This window comes from Emys orbicularis, chromosome 10 (assembly GCF_028017835.1).
Source record: "Emys orbicularis isolate rEmyOrb1 chromosome 10, rEmyOrb1.hap1, whole genome shotgun sequence".
Classification (NCBI taxonomy): domain Eukaryota; kingdom Metazoa; phylum Chordata; order Testudines; family Emydidae; genus Emys; species Emys orbicularis.
In genome coordinates this window covers 14,933,759-14,952,687 of record NC_088692.1, presented here as the reverse complement: position 1 = coordinate 14,952,687, position 18,929 = coordinate 14,933,759, and the positions used below count along the sequence as shown (strand labels likewise).

General features: G+C 41.0%; 1 protein-coding gene across 1 annotated transcript in view; it reads left to right on the top strand.

The window, feature by feature from the left end:
• Positions 1 to 18,929, top strand: part of TRRAP (transformation/transcription domain associated protein) — a 153,623-nt gene that overhangs the window by 16,705 nt on the left and 117,989 nt on the right. Inside the window, exons 10-21 of the mRNA XM_065412772.1 lie at positions 2,012 to 2,089; positions 2,328 to 2,416; positions 3,906 to 4,002; positions 4,391 to 4,529; positions 8,149 to 8,227; positions 9,553 to 9,787; positions 12,017 to 12,338; positions 12,451 to 12,548; positions 13,225 to 13,419; positions 14,364 to 14,555; positions 16,772 to 16,937; positions 18,157 to 18,413. Of these exons, the coding sequence (XP_065268844.1) occupies positions 2,012 to 2,089; positions 2,328 to 2,416; positions 3,906 to 4,002; positions 4,391 to 4,529; positions 8,149 to 8,227; positions 9,553 to 9,787; positions 12,017 to 12,338; positions 12,451 to 12,548; positions 13,225 to 13,419; positions 14,364 to 14,555; positions 16,772 to 16,937; positions 18,157 to 18,413 (1,947 nt within the window). The remainder of the gene's footprint in view (positions 1 to 2,011; positions 2,090 to 2,327; positions 2,417 to 3,905; positions 4,003 to 4,390; positions 4,530 to 8,148; positions 8,228 to 9,552; positions 9,788 to 12,016; positions 12,339 to 12,450; positions 12,549 to 13,224; positions 13,420 to 14,363; positions 14,556 to 16,771; positions 16,938 to 18,156; positions 18,414 to 18,929) is intronic.

Below are 18,929 nucleotides of genomic sequence, written 5' to 3'. Positions count from 1 at the left end.
GTAGGAACAGAAGATACTCCTTTTGCAATGGGCACATTGCATACAGGTTTGTCGCATCTTAGGTGCATTTAACATGCGTGATTTCAGCTTTATGTGGTTGGCAAAAACAAAAAAAAAGAGAAAAATAACAATTTTAATACTGTACCTGTAGTGCGGGTGATTCCGCCCGCCATTACACTCAATGTAATTTTGACTATACGCGATTTTCGCTTTACGCGCTGACTGCGGAACGTAACCCCAGCGTAAGATGCGACAGACCTGTAATTTAGACTGCAGCCAACTCCCAATGACATTAACAGAAAAACTCCCATTGACTTGATGTGGATTGGATCAGGCCCTGAGTAAGTTGTGACCTCACATGATGGAGGGGTTTTAAAAAAAAAAAAAAAAAAAAAAAAAAAAAAAAGCCTATTAGCTCATAGTCTCTCTGTGGTAGGGTTTAGGTGGTCTGGCTTTGGGCCCTGCTGCTACCCTCAGTTTCCCTTTCCTCTCTAGTCAATCATACTTCACACTGTTAGTGTTTTCTCAAAAATTCTCCCCTTGTGGGAGTGTGATTTATTACCACGAAGTTCAAAACCGCCCACACCTTTCACCCAGCCTACCTAGCTGGCTCTTGCTCCTAGCAGGCTTCTTTCCTGGGCCTTGTATCTAGGAGTTCTGGAGAGTTATTCAGCCTTGGACACCTCACTGATCCTTTCCAGGTAGTGTTCCTTGTTTTTTTGATGGAGTGGTTCCTCCAGAGTCTATTCTCCCTGAATGATCACAGGCTGCTCTTATCTTTCCCAGCAGGCCTGATTCTTAGGGCATGGCTACACTTGCAGATGTAGAGTGTTTTGAGTTAAACCAGCCTTCGTAGAGCACAGTAGGGAAAGCGCTGCAATCTGTCCACACTGACAGCTGCAAGCGCACGGGCGTGGCCACATTAGCAACTCTTGCAACGGCCACAGAGAGCAGTGCATTGTGGTAGCTATCCCAGCATGCAAGTGGCTGCAATGGGCTTTTCAAATGTGGGGGGAGAGGTGGAGTGTGACAGGGAGTGTGTTGTAGTATGTGGGGGGGAAGAGAGTGGGTTTTTGGGGGGCTGAGAGCATGTCAGCATGCTGTCTTGTAAGTTCAGACAGCAGCAGGACCCCCCCCCCCTGCCCTGCGTCTCTCTCTCACGCAGCATTCCACAGTAATGGTTGCTTTGTCTCAGAGCAGATAAGCATGCCGGCTGTCAGAAACGGAGCTTTCAAAGGGCATATCCGCATTCCTGCAGCGATTACAAAACAATGACAAGAGTGGCCACTTGACTTAATTATGGGACATTTCCAGAGGCTGATCAGAGCGTAGTAATGCAACACCTCATTCACACTGATGCCCGGGCGTTTCAGCCAATGCGCACCAAGCATTAATCTTTTCGCCGAGGTGGAGTACCAGGAGCGCTCTAGCCCTGGAGTCAGAGCACTCTACGTGCCTTGCCAGTGTGGACGGGTAGTGAGCTTCGGCGCCCGGGGCTGCTTTAATGCATTCTAACTCACAAGTGTAGCCAAGCCCTTAGTCACATGCTCTCTGTCACATGACTATTGTATTCATTCCCTCCACCCCGGAGATTGGTGCAGTTGAGCCCCAACCCCCTTAAAGGGATAGTTCACAGGTGGCACCATCTCTAATGTCTGAGTCTGTCTTGAATTATCCCAAAGTAGCAGGTATATTGAAAAATATTCTGTTAAAAATGTGTGTGACTCACTCCTCTTGGTGTTGGAGTTGCACTTATCAAAGCTGCATTTAAAATGTAAATATAGTTACAGATCAAGAAATGTCTGCATAGAATTTTTATTTAGCCAAAGAATAAAACTTCCATATAATATCATGCGCTCTGAAATTAAGTATTATTTACCCTGAATGTTTAATTATTAAAAGGAATGATAAATAATGTACATATTTTTATGAAGGGATTAATTATCAGGTTTTTTTTAGTATTTTTCTTTTGAAAAAGAATGAAAATTTTAAAATATCTTTACCTTTTCAGCATTCTATAATTCCCAGAGGGTCTCTCTCCTTGAAAGTGTTGGCTGAGCTTCCCATTATTGTTGTTCTAATGTATCAGGTTAGTACAGTATCTCGCATGTGAATATTTTACTATTGCCTATTCAGATAGTCTGTGTACTGTGCCTAGGCCGTTAATTAAAACGGATGTAAAATCTTGTGGCAAAATCCACCATGATGATGATGATGATGCATTCAGAATAGTTTTTTTTTTCCTGATGTGCTCTCTAATAATTTGCTGAGCACAAATGTGAAATGTGGGTATTGGATTTTGTTTTCAAGTTGTTATTTCTTTTTAGCTCTACAAACTGAACATTCATAATGTGGTGGCTGAATTCGTGCCCTTGATCATGAACACGATTATAATACAGGTATCCTCGCAAGCCAGGTAAGACTATCTTAACAAACCATTTCAGTTGAATCTGGGTCATATTGGTAATAGATCTAAGTATGACTCATGCTCTGTAGGTCCCTCCTCCCCCCCCAGAAATAATACAAGAACCGGGGCAACCCAATGGAATAAATAGGCAGCAGGTTTAAAGCAAACATAAGAGAGTACTTTTTTCGCGCCATGCACAATCAACCCGTGGAATTCATTGCCAGAGGTTGCTGAGAAGGCCAAAAGTTTAACTGGGTTCAAAAAAGAATTAGAAAAGTTCTGAAGGATAGGTCCATCAGTGGCTATTGGCCAAGATGGTCAGGGATGTAACCCCTATGCTCTGCTTTCCTAAGCCTGACTGCCAGAAACTGGGACTAAACGATAGGGGATGGATCACTTGATAAATTGCCCTGTGCTGTTCATTCTCTCTGAAGCATCTGGACGAGCCACTGTCAGAAGACAGGATACTGGGCTAGCTGGACCATTGGTCTGACCCAGTATGGCTGTTCTTATGTTTGTAGTTAACTAATAACTAAATTTGCCATTTAAAAATGATCCAAAATCTTAAAAGATAAATTTATCTTAAAGCACATCTGTTTGCCTTTGATTGCTTGCAACTACAATAAAACTTGGCTACTTTTGACTTAAAACTGTTTATAATAAAATTATCCTAACAGCATCACAATTGCTATTGCAGTGGGCAGTGTTTGCCGGGCCCCATATTTACTAGGATACTACACTCATGGAATCTCCATCCTGCCACAAAACTAGTGTTTTTGCTCTTCTTGGACCCGTGAGAGCCTCCTGTCTAGGCAGAGCATTGATATTCCGCCTATTGGTTACTATTCTGTCTGCTTCAGAGAGACAGTGTGCCTGATAAGCAGCCAGTGGTTCTGGAAGGGGAAGCAGGAAGAGGCAGTCTATCCCGGTCTTCCCAATTCCTTGAAGTGAGCGATTGCTTGAAAGGCAGAAAGGTAGGGAGAGCGTTCTTGACCTGAGGGAAAGTGGAGGTGACCCCTGGAGGAGGAGGTACAGAGTCATGTATTCTCTGTCAGCGTACCATCTTGGAATTCTGTAGAAAGCCAGAAACTGCATGGTGGTCTGAAACGCAGTAGAAAGCGCTCACATTCTGAGGGCTTTCAAGATCAATTGCTCATTTTAATAAGTTAAAACCTTCAAATGCTTATCAAGCTATTACAGAATTTCCAGTGTGCCACAGCGTATGTAGGGCCCTGATTATTTAACACCTTTCTGCCTGAGAGGATAAGCATCGAATGGGCAAGGAGCTGGAAATGTTAATGGTGGGGCCTTCCCTACTAGGTTTAGGCCCCTTCAGGGCAAAGGAGGGAAGGTTTGAGAGCCCAAGTATGCTCTACTTTGGGTAAATTGACTATCCAGCAAACTGAAGCCCTTTCTGACACTATTCATGAGCTCTAAACTCATTTCAAAAAGAGAGGAGGAACAAAATAAGCATAACACTTGTTCAATTCAATTTCAGGCAACACAAACTTTATAATAAGGAGCTGTACGCTGACTTTATTGCTGCCCAGATTAAAACATTATCATTTTTGGCCTACATTATAAGAATATACCAGGTAGGTTATGCTAAAGATTGTCGCTGTTATAAGTAATGTGAGTTCTGTTGCAGGGAAGCAGCATGCATCAGGGATTAGGGAGGGAGGAGACTTGTGTAGCAAATTTAGAGTTACAGGTTTGTTCTATTAGTGAAAGGTTTTATTTAAAAAAAAAAAAAAAAAAAAAAATCCGGTTCAAGTCTGCAGACAAACCTTCCAGCTAAAGAAAAGGTGTATAGAACAGTTGAAGAACTTCATTTTTTTTACCGGCAGAATTTTTAAAGAAAAAAAATCTGAATTTCTGCCAGATGGGATTATAGATAACTACGAATACAGAAAACTGAAAACAAAACAATTGTTTTAAAACAATCTGCATTGCAAATATGACTTGAGCATATTTACTTTACAGGATTTGGTGGCTAAGTATTCTCAGCAAATGGTAAAAGGAATGTTGCAGTTACTGTCCAATTGTCCAGCGGAAACTGCACATCTCCGAAAGGAGCTTCTAATAGCTGCTAAGCACATTCTTACCACAGATTTGAGGAGCCGTATGTATTATTATTGTTATTATTATTATTATTATTTTTTTTTAACATGGGTAGAAACTGTAAATGTCTCAAATCCACTCTGCTTGATGCTTTTTATTATTTTTTTATTATACCATTGGTAGTGATTATAAAATTGCTTAAATTGGGCTGTATTGGATTTTTGAGTTCTTTGGGTCAGGGGTTATTGGGAAAATTGTCAACCAAGTTGTTCCTTAACATCTTTCTTTGCTCCCAGGCAAGGGAGCTTGTCATATGTCCTAGAGTGGGATGGAGAACTGAGCAAGGTGCCCTGTCAACTCGTTCGCTTTTTTTTTTAAAAACCTGTGCGTTGCCAAGTTGCTACTATACACTGATACACACCTAGACCCTAATCCTACAACCACTGATGCGCATGCTTGAAATAAAGCACATGAGTAATCCATTGACATCAGTGGGGATAGTCACCCACCTAAAAAGTGATCTTGCTTGGCTAATTGGGCTGTTCTTGTCTCCAGACAGAAGACCTCTTTCAGTCTGAACTAATGTAGGTTCTTCGGTAGATTTGTTCTTCATTCTTTTCTTTTGGCAGGATTGTCAAGTTTTAGAGTAGCCTGGTTCTCAGAGTTTCAACTTTTATTTTTCCATCTCCTCCCCCCCCCCCCCGGCCCCCCAACAGTCTGTGGGGATGGGTGGAGTAACTCACCATGTGTGCTAACAAGGGTCCACTGCCTCAGGTGCTAGAGCTGGGCTAGGGAGGTACAGAGGAATTAGTACACAATGTTTTCCTTAGGTTTTCCAAGCTTTTGAGTTTAGTATTGTAGTCACACTTAAGACTTTTTATTTTGGATGCCACATGTTTGGGAGGGATTCCTTATGTTTAAAATGGGACCTAATGTGGGAACCAGTAATCTGAGTGAGTGGAAGAAATTTTCAAAGTGCAACCCCCATGCTCATTGACAGATCATATACACCTCTACCTCGATATAACGCTGTCCTCGGGAGCCAAAAAATCTTACCGCATTATAGGTGAAACCGCGTTATATCGAACTTGCTTTGATCCACTGGAGTGCGCAGCCCCGCCCCCCGCAGCACTGCTTTACCGCGTTCTATCCGAATTCGTGTTATATCGGGTCGCGTTATATCGGGGTAGAGGTGTAGTACTTGCCATTATGATTTCCCCTCTTCTTCCCTCTCTCCCCCCCTTTTTTTTTTTTTTTGGAGCTTAATCTTCTGAGGGGCGGGTAGGGGAGAGAAAAGAGGTCTTTTTTTCTTCACTGCTGCCACTGTAAATGCAATATTCATCAATTTAAAAGAAAAGGGCAAAACTTGTGTGCATGCCAATCCCAGGCAAAGGTTTTAAAACTGACTTCAAAATGTAATTTTATTAATGTTGCTTAAAATTAAAACGCAAATTAGAGTCCATGTACATTTTAAAGGTTTACATCCCTGTTGATGCTGCTTGTTTTGAATTGCAAGTGGCATTTTTCGTTCAAAAGACTAAAATGATATAAATTAGATTGAAAATTCAAAGTTCCTGGAACTTCATATCATTTTGTACTTGTTAAATCTTTGACATGTCATATTAATTAACTAGCCATTAGCAGAATCCCCTTAATGGTATGTTGTGCGTAATCTAATTTACCTAATTGTTTTTATGCAAATTAAAAGAAATTAGGGTAGTGACACAACCAAAGATTTATGTTCAGATTTATGTTCAGAATGGGGCTTCCATACTGGATATTTTAATTGCGGATGATCAAAATTTCTCCGCTTGTGTTGACTAATAAGACTTGTCGTTTCCTCTCTTTGTTCAGCTAAATGTCTTGACAAATTGATCTCTTGAGCAAGAGGGCCATCATCAAGCACAATTCCTTCTCCATCCCCTTCCTTGACTCAGATCTTCAGTTTTCTCCACTATTACGCTGCGAGCAGTCTTGAACTTAATTCTTTTTTCCCCACATCTGTCTTCAACTGCCTCTGTGGTATTCCCTGTGTATACTAATTTCAGCTCCACATTTGAAATTCTTATTCATGGCTTCATCTCTTCTTAGAATAGTAGATGATTGATTGTAAAGCCCTGATATGGTGGAAAAAACTCTAAATTTGCTAATATTGTTTTCTTCCTTTTCTGGCCCCCTCCTAAATCTGAGTTCTCTAGCAACAGTGCTGATGCTTGCCTTTCCTCCTAGTCATCCTCCATGCACTTGCAAGCACATCACCAAACAAACTCTACTGGCTCCCTGTTCATTTTGAGAATCCATGCAAAATTGCCCTTAGTTTTAAATATGTTTCATGCATTCCAACCTAATGGAGATTGCATCTCTCTTTCTACTTCACTCTCTAGTCCCTCTTCTTGTCTAGCAGTCGACTTCTCTGTCTCGTCGCATAATGTAGATGCTGTGCATGAGCAAGTCTTCTCCACAATTCCCGCCATCAGCAGTATCCAGATAGTACTCCTGGGAGAATTCTGCTCATGTGCAGAATTTATGTCCCTCGCAGATTTCTTTGCTTCCCCGCAGAAAAGTGACTTTCTGACAGGGAAGCCACGGGCGGTCATGTGACCCTCCCCAGCAGTATGTTTCGGGTGCCTGGGGCAGCCGGCAGAGAGGTAAATCACTGTGGCACAGGAGGCAGGACTGGGGAAGACCCGACTGGTGGCTCCTACCCTGCACTTGGCTCAGCTGCTAGTCTCTGCTAGGATGGGGAGGACAGGACTTTCCTTTCCCCTGCATGGCATCTGGGGCTGTGTCAGACTCCCCTAGTTTTCTCCCCCAGCTGCAGGAATCTCTACAAACTCCCCCCCACCCACTTCCTGCACCCATCACCCTTCAGCTGCAGAGGGAGGGATCCCTGTACAGGGAGCTGCTCCCCCATCTTCCCAAGCCCTGTGCATCCAGACCCCCTCATACCCAGTCTCTCCCACCAAGCCTGACCCTTCCCGGCACCTGGTCTTTGGCAGCCTTTCCTGGGCTGGTTCAGTTCTGCCTCCAGTGAGCTCTCCATGGTCCTGCTGCTCAGCCAGCCTGGCACCTGGTCCTCCCTCTTCAAGCTCCCGGCAGGAACTGAACTTCTCTGCTCTGCTGCTTGTCTTATATAGGTCCCTTTTGGCCCCAGATTGGCTGCTCCTCTGCAGCCACTCTAGGGTGCCTGGAGGACCTCATTCTGCTCTATTCTGGGGCAGGGTGATTCAGAGCCATGAGGCCTCCTGCAGGGGGCCTCCAGACCTAGTCCACCCTGCCACAAATAGGTTTTAGGAAAACTTACTAAGAGCTTTTGGCCTTAATATAAATTGATAACATCTCGTATATATTGTGAAATTACTTTTTGGGGATTCATCCCTCACCCTTAATGTTACTTTTATGTTTTTATTATGTAGAACTGGAATTGTTTTTTATTATACCAATTTTGTGGCTTTGAGTACATGCTAAAGTATACCATCTAGGGAGAAAATTAGTGCAAAGTTCCTAAAGTTAAGTAAACATACTTTCTATCATTATGATATTGCTTGAAAAATGACTTGCGTAATAACCACAGCCAGACTACAGTGAATTTAAGTACATTAGTTACTTGATGCAATGCTTAATTACTTTTTGTTTTGTTCTTTTCTTGGTGATATATGTAGTGTTTTTTTGTATTATAGAATTTATTCCATGCATGGACAAGCTATTTGACGAATCTATACTAATTGGCTCTGGATACACAGCTCGAGAGACACTGAGGTATGAGATTAAATTTGTGGTATCTGTCTGATTGCTTGTCAGTGGTGCGTTTTAATGGTATTTATATTTAGTGTTTACTGAATATACAAAGTTCTAAATCATTCACTCCATTATACTTAGGTATTGCGTGTGCTTAAGAAAAGACTTGTATTTAACGCTGTGCAGTATTTAAACATAATCCTAATTAATAAAGAGCAACAAACTACATAAACTCCACATCCTGGCCTCGGTACAAAGTTTAAGATTTTAAATCACTAGCTGAACGTGTGAGCTTAAAATTCTCAATAAATAATTGTAAAAATAAATGGAATATGTGTATCTACTAGGATCTCAGTTGAGAGATGTGTGGTTTTTTAGGACTTCTTACTGGACAATCACAGAAACCTGGATTTTACTGTCCTGTTAAGTAAGCAAGAGGAATTAATTTTAAAATATTGTTTTTAAATTCAGTTAAGATGGACATATGTTTCCTCAATGACTTAGGCTCATAAACAGTTTTTAAATTACTTAAAAAGCATTTCATTTTTCTAAAATTTATCAGATTTTTAGTCATCCGAGCTTTTAATTTTTTTATAAGTTAGATTAAAGTACTAATACCAATGCACTGAGTAAATATTTCTGCATATACACAGTAGGATACACATACAGTCCAATTGCCAGATGACAAGCACAATTTCAAATAAGGCTGCAACCCCTGCTTTTATTAAAATATAAGCTTACATTTGCATACTTAATTGCATTTTGCATGTAGAAATGGAGATTTTATTGCCACACCAGATGTGTGGTAAATTTTTCCTAGCATGGTCATTGTGTGCTGCCTTAAATGTGTCCCCACGTGCTAATGGCATACAGAATAAAAATGTGCATTTTCTTAAAATTTTTGAGCCCAGGAATTACAAAAGTTTCTGAAACAGCTAACCATTAACACTTTAAAAGTTAGCTTGTTTTAAGAAAACAGAATATAACATTAAACCAAGCTATTTGTTGTGGAAGAGAGCATGTGCTGGGGACATACTGGGAGGGGAGGAAGAAAAACTGGGGAGGGAATATTAGGGAAAAAACTGGGGAGGGAATATTAAACAAGTTTTGTTGGACTATTAGTGCTCCTATAGTAAAGTACAAAGGAAATGTATAATAATTTGAATACAGGAAAGAATGAAATACATTATATTGAGAGTTAAATGTGAATGTACAAATCTATTACAATTTGAATTTTAATATTTAAAAATAGTTTTTAATGTAGTAACAATTAATGATAGCTGAGTAGCAGCATACTATAACTGTATAATCAATGTGATGTCTTTTAATTTCTTTTTTATCCATAGGCCACTTGCGTATAGTACACTGGCAGATCTGGTACATCACGTCCGTCAGCATTTACCACTCAATGATCTCTCCCTTGCTGTCCAGTTATTTGCCAAAAACATTGATGATGAGTCATTACCTAGTAGTATCCAGACTATGTCTTGCAAGCTTCTTCTAAACTTGGTAGACTGTATCCGTTCCAAAAGTGAACAAGAAAATGGAAATGGCAGAGATATTCTTATGAGGATGTTAGAGGTATTGATTTGGTTGAGAAGTTTAATATTGGAATGATCTATAAATTTATCATCCACTCTCTTAATCTTTTTATTAATATATTGCCAAATGCTTCTTAATACTCTCTCCCATCCACCCCCATGGGAAGGAGAACATATAGGCGTAGCTGGACTGAAATACACCATCTAGTCTTGTCTGTTGCCTTGAGTAGTGTCCACGTCCAGATAATTCAAAGGGAGGGTTTTAAAACTTTTGCAGTATCTTAGCCTGAAGGGAAGTTCCTTTCCGTCCCCAGCTGGTGTTCAGCTTATGTTCGACAGCTGGAAAATTGAATTGCAATTTAGTTGGAGGTCCTCAGCATCCCTTTTTAGTGTATTGGGTGTCCCCATTCCTTTCTGTTTAATAAACTCCGTCTTTAGGTTCCCTTGTTATAACGCCCATCTTTCCAGCTGAATATTGGATGGGAGTTCCTAAAGAACCTGTCATCACAACTCCTTTACATTCTGGGAGTTTTGCTGTGCTAAATTGAGCACCCATTACCTTTCAAGTGTGAAGCATACTTCCTCTGTAGAACCTTGTTTACAATGAGGTTTGTGTGACTATCTCCCACTGCTGTGCTAGTGTCAGTGAAGCTCTAACTGCTAGTTGCAGTCAGAGTGTTAAAGTAGACAGGCCTCCAGTGCTTTTACCACCATGGGATCTGGATGTTCTCTGAGCAGTATTTATACAACATGGTTAGTTTAACAGCTGGAGACTTTCACAAAGACCTCAGGGTGAACATGGCCTTGGTAGTGCAGTCTTGAGGTATGAGAGCAGCCCTGAGAATCAAAGCCAGATCAGTCTCATAGCAGTTCAGGGCTGTGGCATCATATTCTTTGTCTCCTGGGCAGGCAGGCCCAGAGATTTCGGATCCCTGAAGATTTTGGTTTTTCTCCCTTCCCCATCTTCTCTCTAAACTGTTTATAATGACAGTTTATATCATGGCGCTAGCTGCCTGGGGAGGGGGCTGGGTAGGATATGGCTGCTTTGAAATTTAGTCATCACCACTCCTGAACTGAAGTATTGGGAGCATAAGCTTTCGTGGGTAAGAACCTCACTTCTTCAGATGCAAGTAATGGAAATCTCCAGAGGCAGGTATAAATCAGTGTGGAGATAACGAGGTTAGTTCAATCAGGGAGGGTGAGGTGCTCTGCTAGCAGTAGAGGTGTGAACACCAAGGGAGGTGTTCACACCTCTACTCTATCCAACTACAGAAGCAGTTTCTCCTCCCTTGGTGTTCACACCTCTACTGCTAGCAGAGCACCTCACCCTCCCTGATTGAACTAACCTCGTTATCTCCACACTGATTTATACCTGCCTCTGGAGATTTCCATTACTTGCATCTGAAGAAGTGAGGTTCTTACCCACGAAAGCTTATGCTCCCAATACTTCTGTTAGTCTTAAAGGTGCCACAGGACCCTCTGTTGCTTTTTACAGATTCAGACTAACACGGCTACCCCTCTGATACTTGACACTCCTGAACTGTATCCTAGCAGAGTAACATGAATTACTGCTTAGGCTAGGCTAGGTTTTTAGTCTAACGTTGGCAGTTTTTCATGGATAGTAAGGCGTGCTTTTGCTCAAAACACAAAGTAGATCTGACCCTATATATGAAGATTCTTTAATATCAGATGGTATTGTGGTGCAGTGTAGTGGACTGGCAGTGTCTGTGTTCCAGGTATCCTATGATTTTGCCCATTTATCAAACTGGAAGTTAAAATTTAGAAAAATAATCAATAAAATTAATTGAAAGAAGGTGAGAAATATGAAGCAAGGGAGAAAAGCATAGAATTGTATGTATTCATGGAAGCAGGTGAACCGTGGAAACTAGGAGATCTGCAAATATTACTCTAGGATTGCTTATGACTGTTCTAATTTTTGTTTGAAAAATCTAGTTCTCTGATGTCAGACAGATCAGGAAAGTAACCATATGAGATCAGATCTCAGTTGGGGGGCTTAATTAGTCTTCAAGTATTTTTTACTTTTTGGAATGTGTTAAGGTAAATCAAATATTGTCAGTCCATTTAGAAGAGAATTTTAACAGTGATTACTTGAATTATTTTGGGGCTATTTGGTATTTCTGAGATCTTGAGTATAATTTTTATTAACCCAGCTGTCTTGGTCTGAAGCAGTTTGTTTCTAGTATATTAACTTTAGGGTCAATCTTCAAAATTAATTCAATCTCCCTTTATTTTTTCTCTCCTGCCTCAGGTTTTTGTTTTGAAATTTCATACCATAGCACGGTACCAGCTTTCTGTCATTTTTAAAAAGTGTAAGCCACAGTCTGAACTTGGTGCAGCTGAAGCTGCTTTACCTGGAGTACCGACAGGAGCAAATGCAGCTCCTGTTCCATCCCTTGCCCCTGCCACTCCTGTGACCCCAGCACCAGCACCTGTGTTTGAAAAACAAGGGGAAAAAGAGAAAGAAGATAAGCAGACGTTCCAGGTCACAGATTGCCGAAGCTTGGTAAAAACTTTGGTCTGTGGTGTCAAGACAATTACATGGGGCATAACATCATGCAAAGCACCTGGTGGTAATACTACACAATATTTAATTACATCCACTTTTAATTTTGCACTTTATAACATAAAATCAAATTATATTTGTAATAGAGATAAACTTTGCTTATTCTTTCCTTCTTCCAGAAGCACAGTTCATTCCTAACAAACAGTTGCAGCCAAAGGAGACCCAGATCTATATAAAGTTGGTGAAATATGCAATGCAAGCTTTGGATATTTATCAGGTATGTAGTCTGGCCAGGGCATAATTCTGTGTCACTTTTATACACAAAAGCTCTGTATACTATGTGTTTTTAATAGAGAATATTTTTGATCCATGTATGAAAATGAAGTCCATGGGGCTATATTTATATACCTAGGTTTTGGGGTTTTTTGTTTTTGTATGTGTGGAATTTATGATGTTGGAAATGCTTCTGCTATAGAATTTCATTAATTTAAAGACTGACAAAGTGCTTGGTGGTCTGTGAGGAAAAATGTGTATTTTGTAAACAAATATTCTATGGTCCGTGTTATGTTGGAGGTCAGACTCTAGAATCTATTAAATAAATACAATCCTGCCTTCAAAAATTCATGAAGGGATTCACTTACCATATGTCTAACTGAAATCTGTAGTTTAACGGGAGACTTAGTCTGAAATTATATAATTGCCCAAATATAATGTGATGTTATCTCTGTCTCCTCCCCCTCCCACTCTTGACTTGGCGATTTTTAATTTCGTAATTGTGCTTAAAACGTCGAATTTTGATGTATTTTCTGAAAACTTCCCAGGGCTGGGGCATTGTTGTCTTGCATATAAGGCACTGTGTACCAACTGGCATTCTATACAGATATTTTGAGAATAGGGAAATTGTTCATGTTGTGACAGCATTACTTAACTGTATATGAACTTTGCTGCATTAGGTCCAAATAGCAGGAAATGGCCAGACATATATTCGAGTTGCGAACTGTCAGACAGTCAGGATGAAAGAGGAAAAGGAGGTCCTGGAGCATTTTGCTGGTGTCTTCACAATGATGAATCCTTTGACTTTTAAAGAAATCTTTCAAACTACTGTTCCTTATCTGGTGGAAAGAATCTCAAAAAACTATGCCCTTCAGGTAAATGGCTTTACTTTATACAGCAGTGAGGCATAGCTGTTTTTTGCTCTAAATCAGACTTCATATTTGTTTTTAATTCAGAACATGGAAATTAACTTTTAAGGTATTTCTATAGCCAGTCTAGATTGAAACAATATAAATATTCTGCAAAGATGGATTTTATTTTCTACAGTTATTGCTGTGTAGGTAAAATTTAAACCATGTAACTTAAATTTAAACATTTCAAGTTAACAGTGAAGGTATCGGTGGACTGTATTGTTCACGTGCTGAATGGAGGGGGTTTTTGAGTTGTGCAGAAAGTAGTAACCTAGAGCAGTGGTTCTCAACCAGGGGTCCGGGAGTAGGTTTCAGGGGTCCGCTAAGCAGGGCCAGCATTAGACTCACTTGGGCCCAGGGCAGAAAGCCGAAGCCCCACCGTATGGGTCTGAAGCCCAGGGCCCTGAACCCTGCCATCTGAGGCTGAAGCTGAAGCCTGAGCAAGGGAGCTTTCCGGGGGGCCCTGTGGCATGCGGCCCCCAGGAATTGTCCTGCTTGCTACTTCCTAATGCTGGCCCTGGCTTTTATATGCAGAAAAGCAGTTGTGGCATAGGTAGACCGTGGAGTTTTTATAGCATGGGGCGGGCCTCAGAAAGAACAAGGTCGAGAACCCCTAACCTAGAGTTCTCATCTACTGTCCTTCAGTATTAATTCCCTTAGACTGCAATGTGATTTTAATACTTGTGCAATAACTATAGGAGTTGGGCCAGTTAAGTGAAAAGTTTGATATGTTGCACAGGGAACACGATAATTTATCCTTTGTGGATAATTTAAACTGAGTCACTGGTGGTGGAACAGCAACAGCAGTGACTACTTTGCTTCCATTTAAAAAAAAAAAAAAAAAATTGACTTTCCCAGTGTTCCTTTCATAATGGAATTAGTATTGCCCTATCTGCTTCTTTTGACAGATTGTTGCTAATTCCTTTTTGGCAAACCTGACCACCTCTGCCCTTTTTGCTACAATTCTGGTGGAGTATCTTCTAGATCGGCTGCCAGAAATGGGCTCGAACGTGGAGCTGTCCAATCTGTATCTCAAGCTGTTCAAACTAGTCTTTGGCTCTGTTTCACTATTTGCAGCTGAAAATGAGCAAATGCTGAAGGTAAAGTTCATTTTGACGAAGGGAAGGAAAATATTCCAATTTGTGTTTGCATTTTTCTTCACTGTTTTTAGCAATAAAATGCCTTTCCTGAAATGACCATTTTAACATTTGAAAAATGTTCTTTGTTTTCAAACAAACACCCCACTAAAAAAAAAACAAAAAACCCAACGACAACAAAAAACCTTCCATTAATGACAGGGATCCAGCATGCAGAGAGCAGAAGATAGACTACTTGCAAGAAATATTTTTCATGAATGACTGTCTCATATTGGGAACTGTGAAGTGATGAGGAAAATTCTAAGTCTTTATGATTGAGTATATGAGTTGTCTGCTTAGGAGTCCCATAAAGTTTTCCCTGGTTGAATAACTTTCTTGCCAGGCTATGTATCTTACTGTATTTTTATCCTTTATTGCTGTAGCCACAATAAAAAGTTCAAATCACTTTTCTCTCTTTAATAATAAGCCTTCTGCAGTATATTAATGCTTAATTGTAGCCTTTATTATGACACAGCTTCAATGAGAGGAGTATGTTTGTGCAAGTAATGGCATTGAAGTCTGGATTGGAAAACAAAATTGTTTTTAAAATTGTTCCTGTGACAAATATTGTCTAAGCTGCCTCATTAAAATGATCTTAGAAATGTGGTGGTTTCTGTACTTAAAAGCACAAAAGTAAAGAGTTTCCTTAGAACCACTTACTGTGTATACAGGCAAAAAAGGCATCAAATCTTAAGTAACCCTGTTTGCCTGCTCCTCCACTCTTTTTGGGGGAGAGGGAATGGGAGAAGTATCCAACATAAACAACTTTATATTGGTAGATATTTAGTTTGGGGGTTCACTGTAAAAGGACTGGTTGAGTGCTGTCTAGATAGAGCAGTTTAGTCTTACTTATGGATTACTAATTTAACTTGCTTCTTTGTAAGGCAACAGTAATCTGAAACTACACCTCTACCCCTATATAACGCTGTCCTCGGGAGCCAAAAAATCTTACCGTGTTATAGGTGAAACCGCGTTATATCAAACTTGGTTTGATCCGCTGGAGTGCGCAGCCCCACTCCCCGGAGCACTGCTTTACCGCGTTCTATCCGAATTCGTGTTATATCGGGTCACGTTATATCTGGGTAGAGGTGTATATGCATGTAATGTAGTTTCCTGTCATCAAAATCAAGGTCACTTGCAGTTTATAAACTGCAAATCCAATTTAAATGGTATGATTTACTGCCTTCACAGTTCCATGCTTGTGTTATATTTTTGTTTCAACAGAATTGATGATGTGGCCTTGAGTAGACAATTTAATTGAATGATGAAAGCTATTCACAGCAGTTGTGTAGCAGAGTACAGGGCTTTCAGACGTTAATAAAAGCTATAATTATTTCACTGTTCATACCTGGGATGAGACAGTTCTGATATCTCCTTGCAATTTTTAATAGTTTCCACAAGCTGTTAATGCCCTACATTCTAAGACGACCTTAACCAGAATTGTAAATTTCTAATTGCAGAGAGATTTAAAAAAAAAAAAAAATGGAGTGCTTTAAAAAAATTTGTGAATTTAGTGCTAATGAAAATGAAGGCTTTAATGATAGAGCTAGACCTAGAGCAAGAGAGTGCTGTACAAATTCTCTGCTCATTTACCTCTGATATTTCTGCTAGTCCATCCTTAAGGTTCTTTGGAGCACGGGTTGCCAATTATGTCGGATTCAGTGTTTTTTGTTTTGTACTGCAGGATAAGTGAGCAAACTCTTTCATTTGTGACTAATGTGAACCCATGTCTCCAGTGGTTGAGAGTGATGCAATTCTTAGCTCTAATTCAGATAATCTCTTTCTAAATTTTTAATGTTTAACCTTTAGCAGCCTCTTTGTTAAGCTTGTGTTTCTGCTGCTCACCTATATCAAGGAAGGTTATTTCATTTAGAACAGTGGTTCTCAAACTTTTGTATTGGTGACCCTTTCATACAGCAAGCCTCTGAGCATGACCCCCTTATAAATTAAAAACACCTTTTTTTATTTTTAACACTGCTATAAATGCAGGAGGCGAAGCAGGGTTTGGAGTGGAGGCTGACACCTTGCGACCCCCCCACCCCCGTAATAACCTCATGACCCCCTGGGGGTCACGAACCCCTGATCTAGAAGATTGACAGCAAATAACTTTGTATCCTGTTGAACTTTTAAACAGTGATGATGAAATGGATGCTTTAATCTTGAAGCTTTTCTTTTTATAGCCGCATTTGCACAAGATAGTGAACAGCTCTATGGAACTTGCACAGACTGCCAAGGAGCCATACAACTATTTCCTTCTACTTAGAGCACTGTTCAGATCTATTGGAGGAGGCAGTCATGATCTCCTGTATCAAGAGTTCTTGCCATTGTTACCAAACTTATTGCAAGGTCAGAACAAATACCTTTCCCTATTTCCGATTAAGTGTTGAAAATGCAGTTCTATTACTGGGTAAAAGTGTTTTATAGATATCACACATGGTGACTCTTGGCAATTGACATGTTTTTTAAATATCTGACTCTAGCTTATTTCCTGTTGCTATTCACTGCCTCCGTCTCCAGGGTTCTGGCTACCTCAGCTCCTGCTGTTCACTCTTTTTGCCTCCGGTTGTGAGTTCTGCTATGCTTGTTCTTGTTAGCATGGAGTACTGAGGAGTAAGAGTGGGATAGGAGAAGCAATGTGGCTAGAACCATGGCAATTTGGGGAGACCGCTACAAAGAAAAACTGCCTTTTCTCAGATTTAAAAAAATAATGGTGACGGTGTCGAAAGACAAACTAATTTAACAAAATTAGATTGGCTATAATGGTATGCATGACAGAAAAGATAGCAGCCAGAAGTATTAATGCTGAGCAGGGGAGCAACCCGAACCATTGAGATTTGGAGAGAGGTAATCAATATCAGGAAAGTGAAATCCTGAGGGCCACATCTGGGTATGGAAATTATATGGCGGGCCATGAATGCTCACAAAATTGGGGGTTGGGGTGCAGGAGGGGGTGAGGGCTCCAGCTGGGGTGTGGGCTCTGGGGTGGGGCTGGGGATGAGGGTTTGGGGGTGCAGGAGGGTGCTCTGGGCTGGGACTGAAGGGTTCGGAGGGTGAGAGGGGGATCAGGGCTGGGGCAGGGGGTCAGGGCACGGGAGGGGGTCGGGGTGTGCAGGCTCTGGGTGGTGCTTGCTTCAAGCAGCTCCCAGAAGCAGCAGCATGTCCCCACTCAGGCTCCTATGCAGGTGCGGCCAGGCAGCTCTGCGTGCTGCCCCGTCTGCAGGCGCTGCCCCTGCAGCTCCCGTTGGCTGCGGTTCCCAACCAGTGGGAGCTGGGGGGGCAGCGTGTGGAGCACCTAGCTGCCCCTGTGCGTAGGAGCCAGAGGGGGGACATGCTGCTGCTTCCAGGAGCCGCGCGGAGCGGGCCAAGCTCCTGACCCTATTCCCCGGCTGGAGCGCCAGAGCAGGGCAAGCTCCGGACCCCACTTCCTGGCGGGAGCTTGAGAACCAGATTAAAATTTCTGGAGGGCCAGATGCGCCCCTCGGGCCATAGTTTGCCCACTCCTGTTTTAGACCATATTATTATAGTGTCTGTTTTTAAAAATATGTAACCGCCTACTATTTTTCAGGACTTAATATGTTGCAAAGTGGCCTGCACAAGCAGCATATGAAGGATCTGTTTGTAGAACTTTGTCTCACTGTACCAGTTCGATTGAGCTCCCTCCTTCCTTATCTGCCAATGTTGATGGATCCTTTGGTGTCAGCTCTAAATGGATCTCAGACCCTGGTTAGCCAAGGTTTGAGAACTCTTGAATTGTGTGTGGATAATTTACAGCCAGACTTCCTGTATGATCATATTCAGCCAGTTAGAGCGGAGCTTATGCAGGTAAATATGTAGTTTTTACTAAAACCACTAGGGGTCATTGATCACTTAAATATCCCTAAACCTTTGCTTTGAAATTTAGGATTGCTGAATCTCAGGGTGGTCTGTGTTAGAATCATAGATTATTAGGGTTGTTCTGAGAACCATTCCCATTAGGTCTCTACAAAGTAGACGCAGAACTTTCAAGCTGGGTGATGCACATACGAAAAGCTTTAAATTAAATGAGGCTAGGACATAACATTTTGGTAGGTCTTCCCCCTATATTTGTTGTTTAAAAAAAAAAAAAAAAAATTTGAAAGCCAAGAATTGAGATTCTCTAGCAAGGTGGCAAGTACAATAAGATTAATAGATACAAAGATAATGAAGTTTAGGTAATGGATTGGAAAATAACTAATTACTTTTGTGTTATCTGCTCTTTTAAAACCATGTAGTATGTAGATTTGAGGCATGATTTACTTCTTAAAAGGGGTTTGGATGACTTCAGGGTTTTCATATTTTTAGAGGGAGGATTATCTTGAA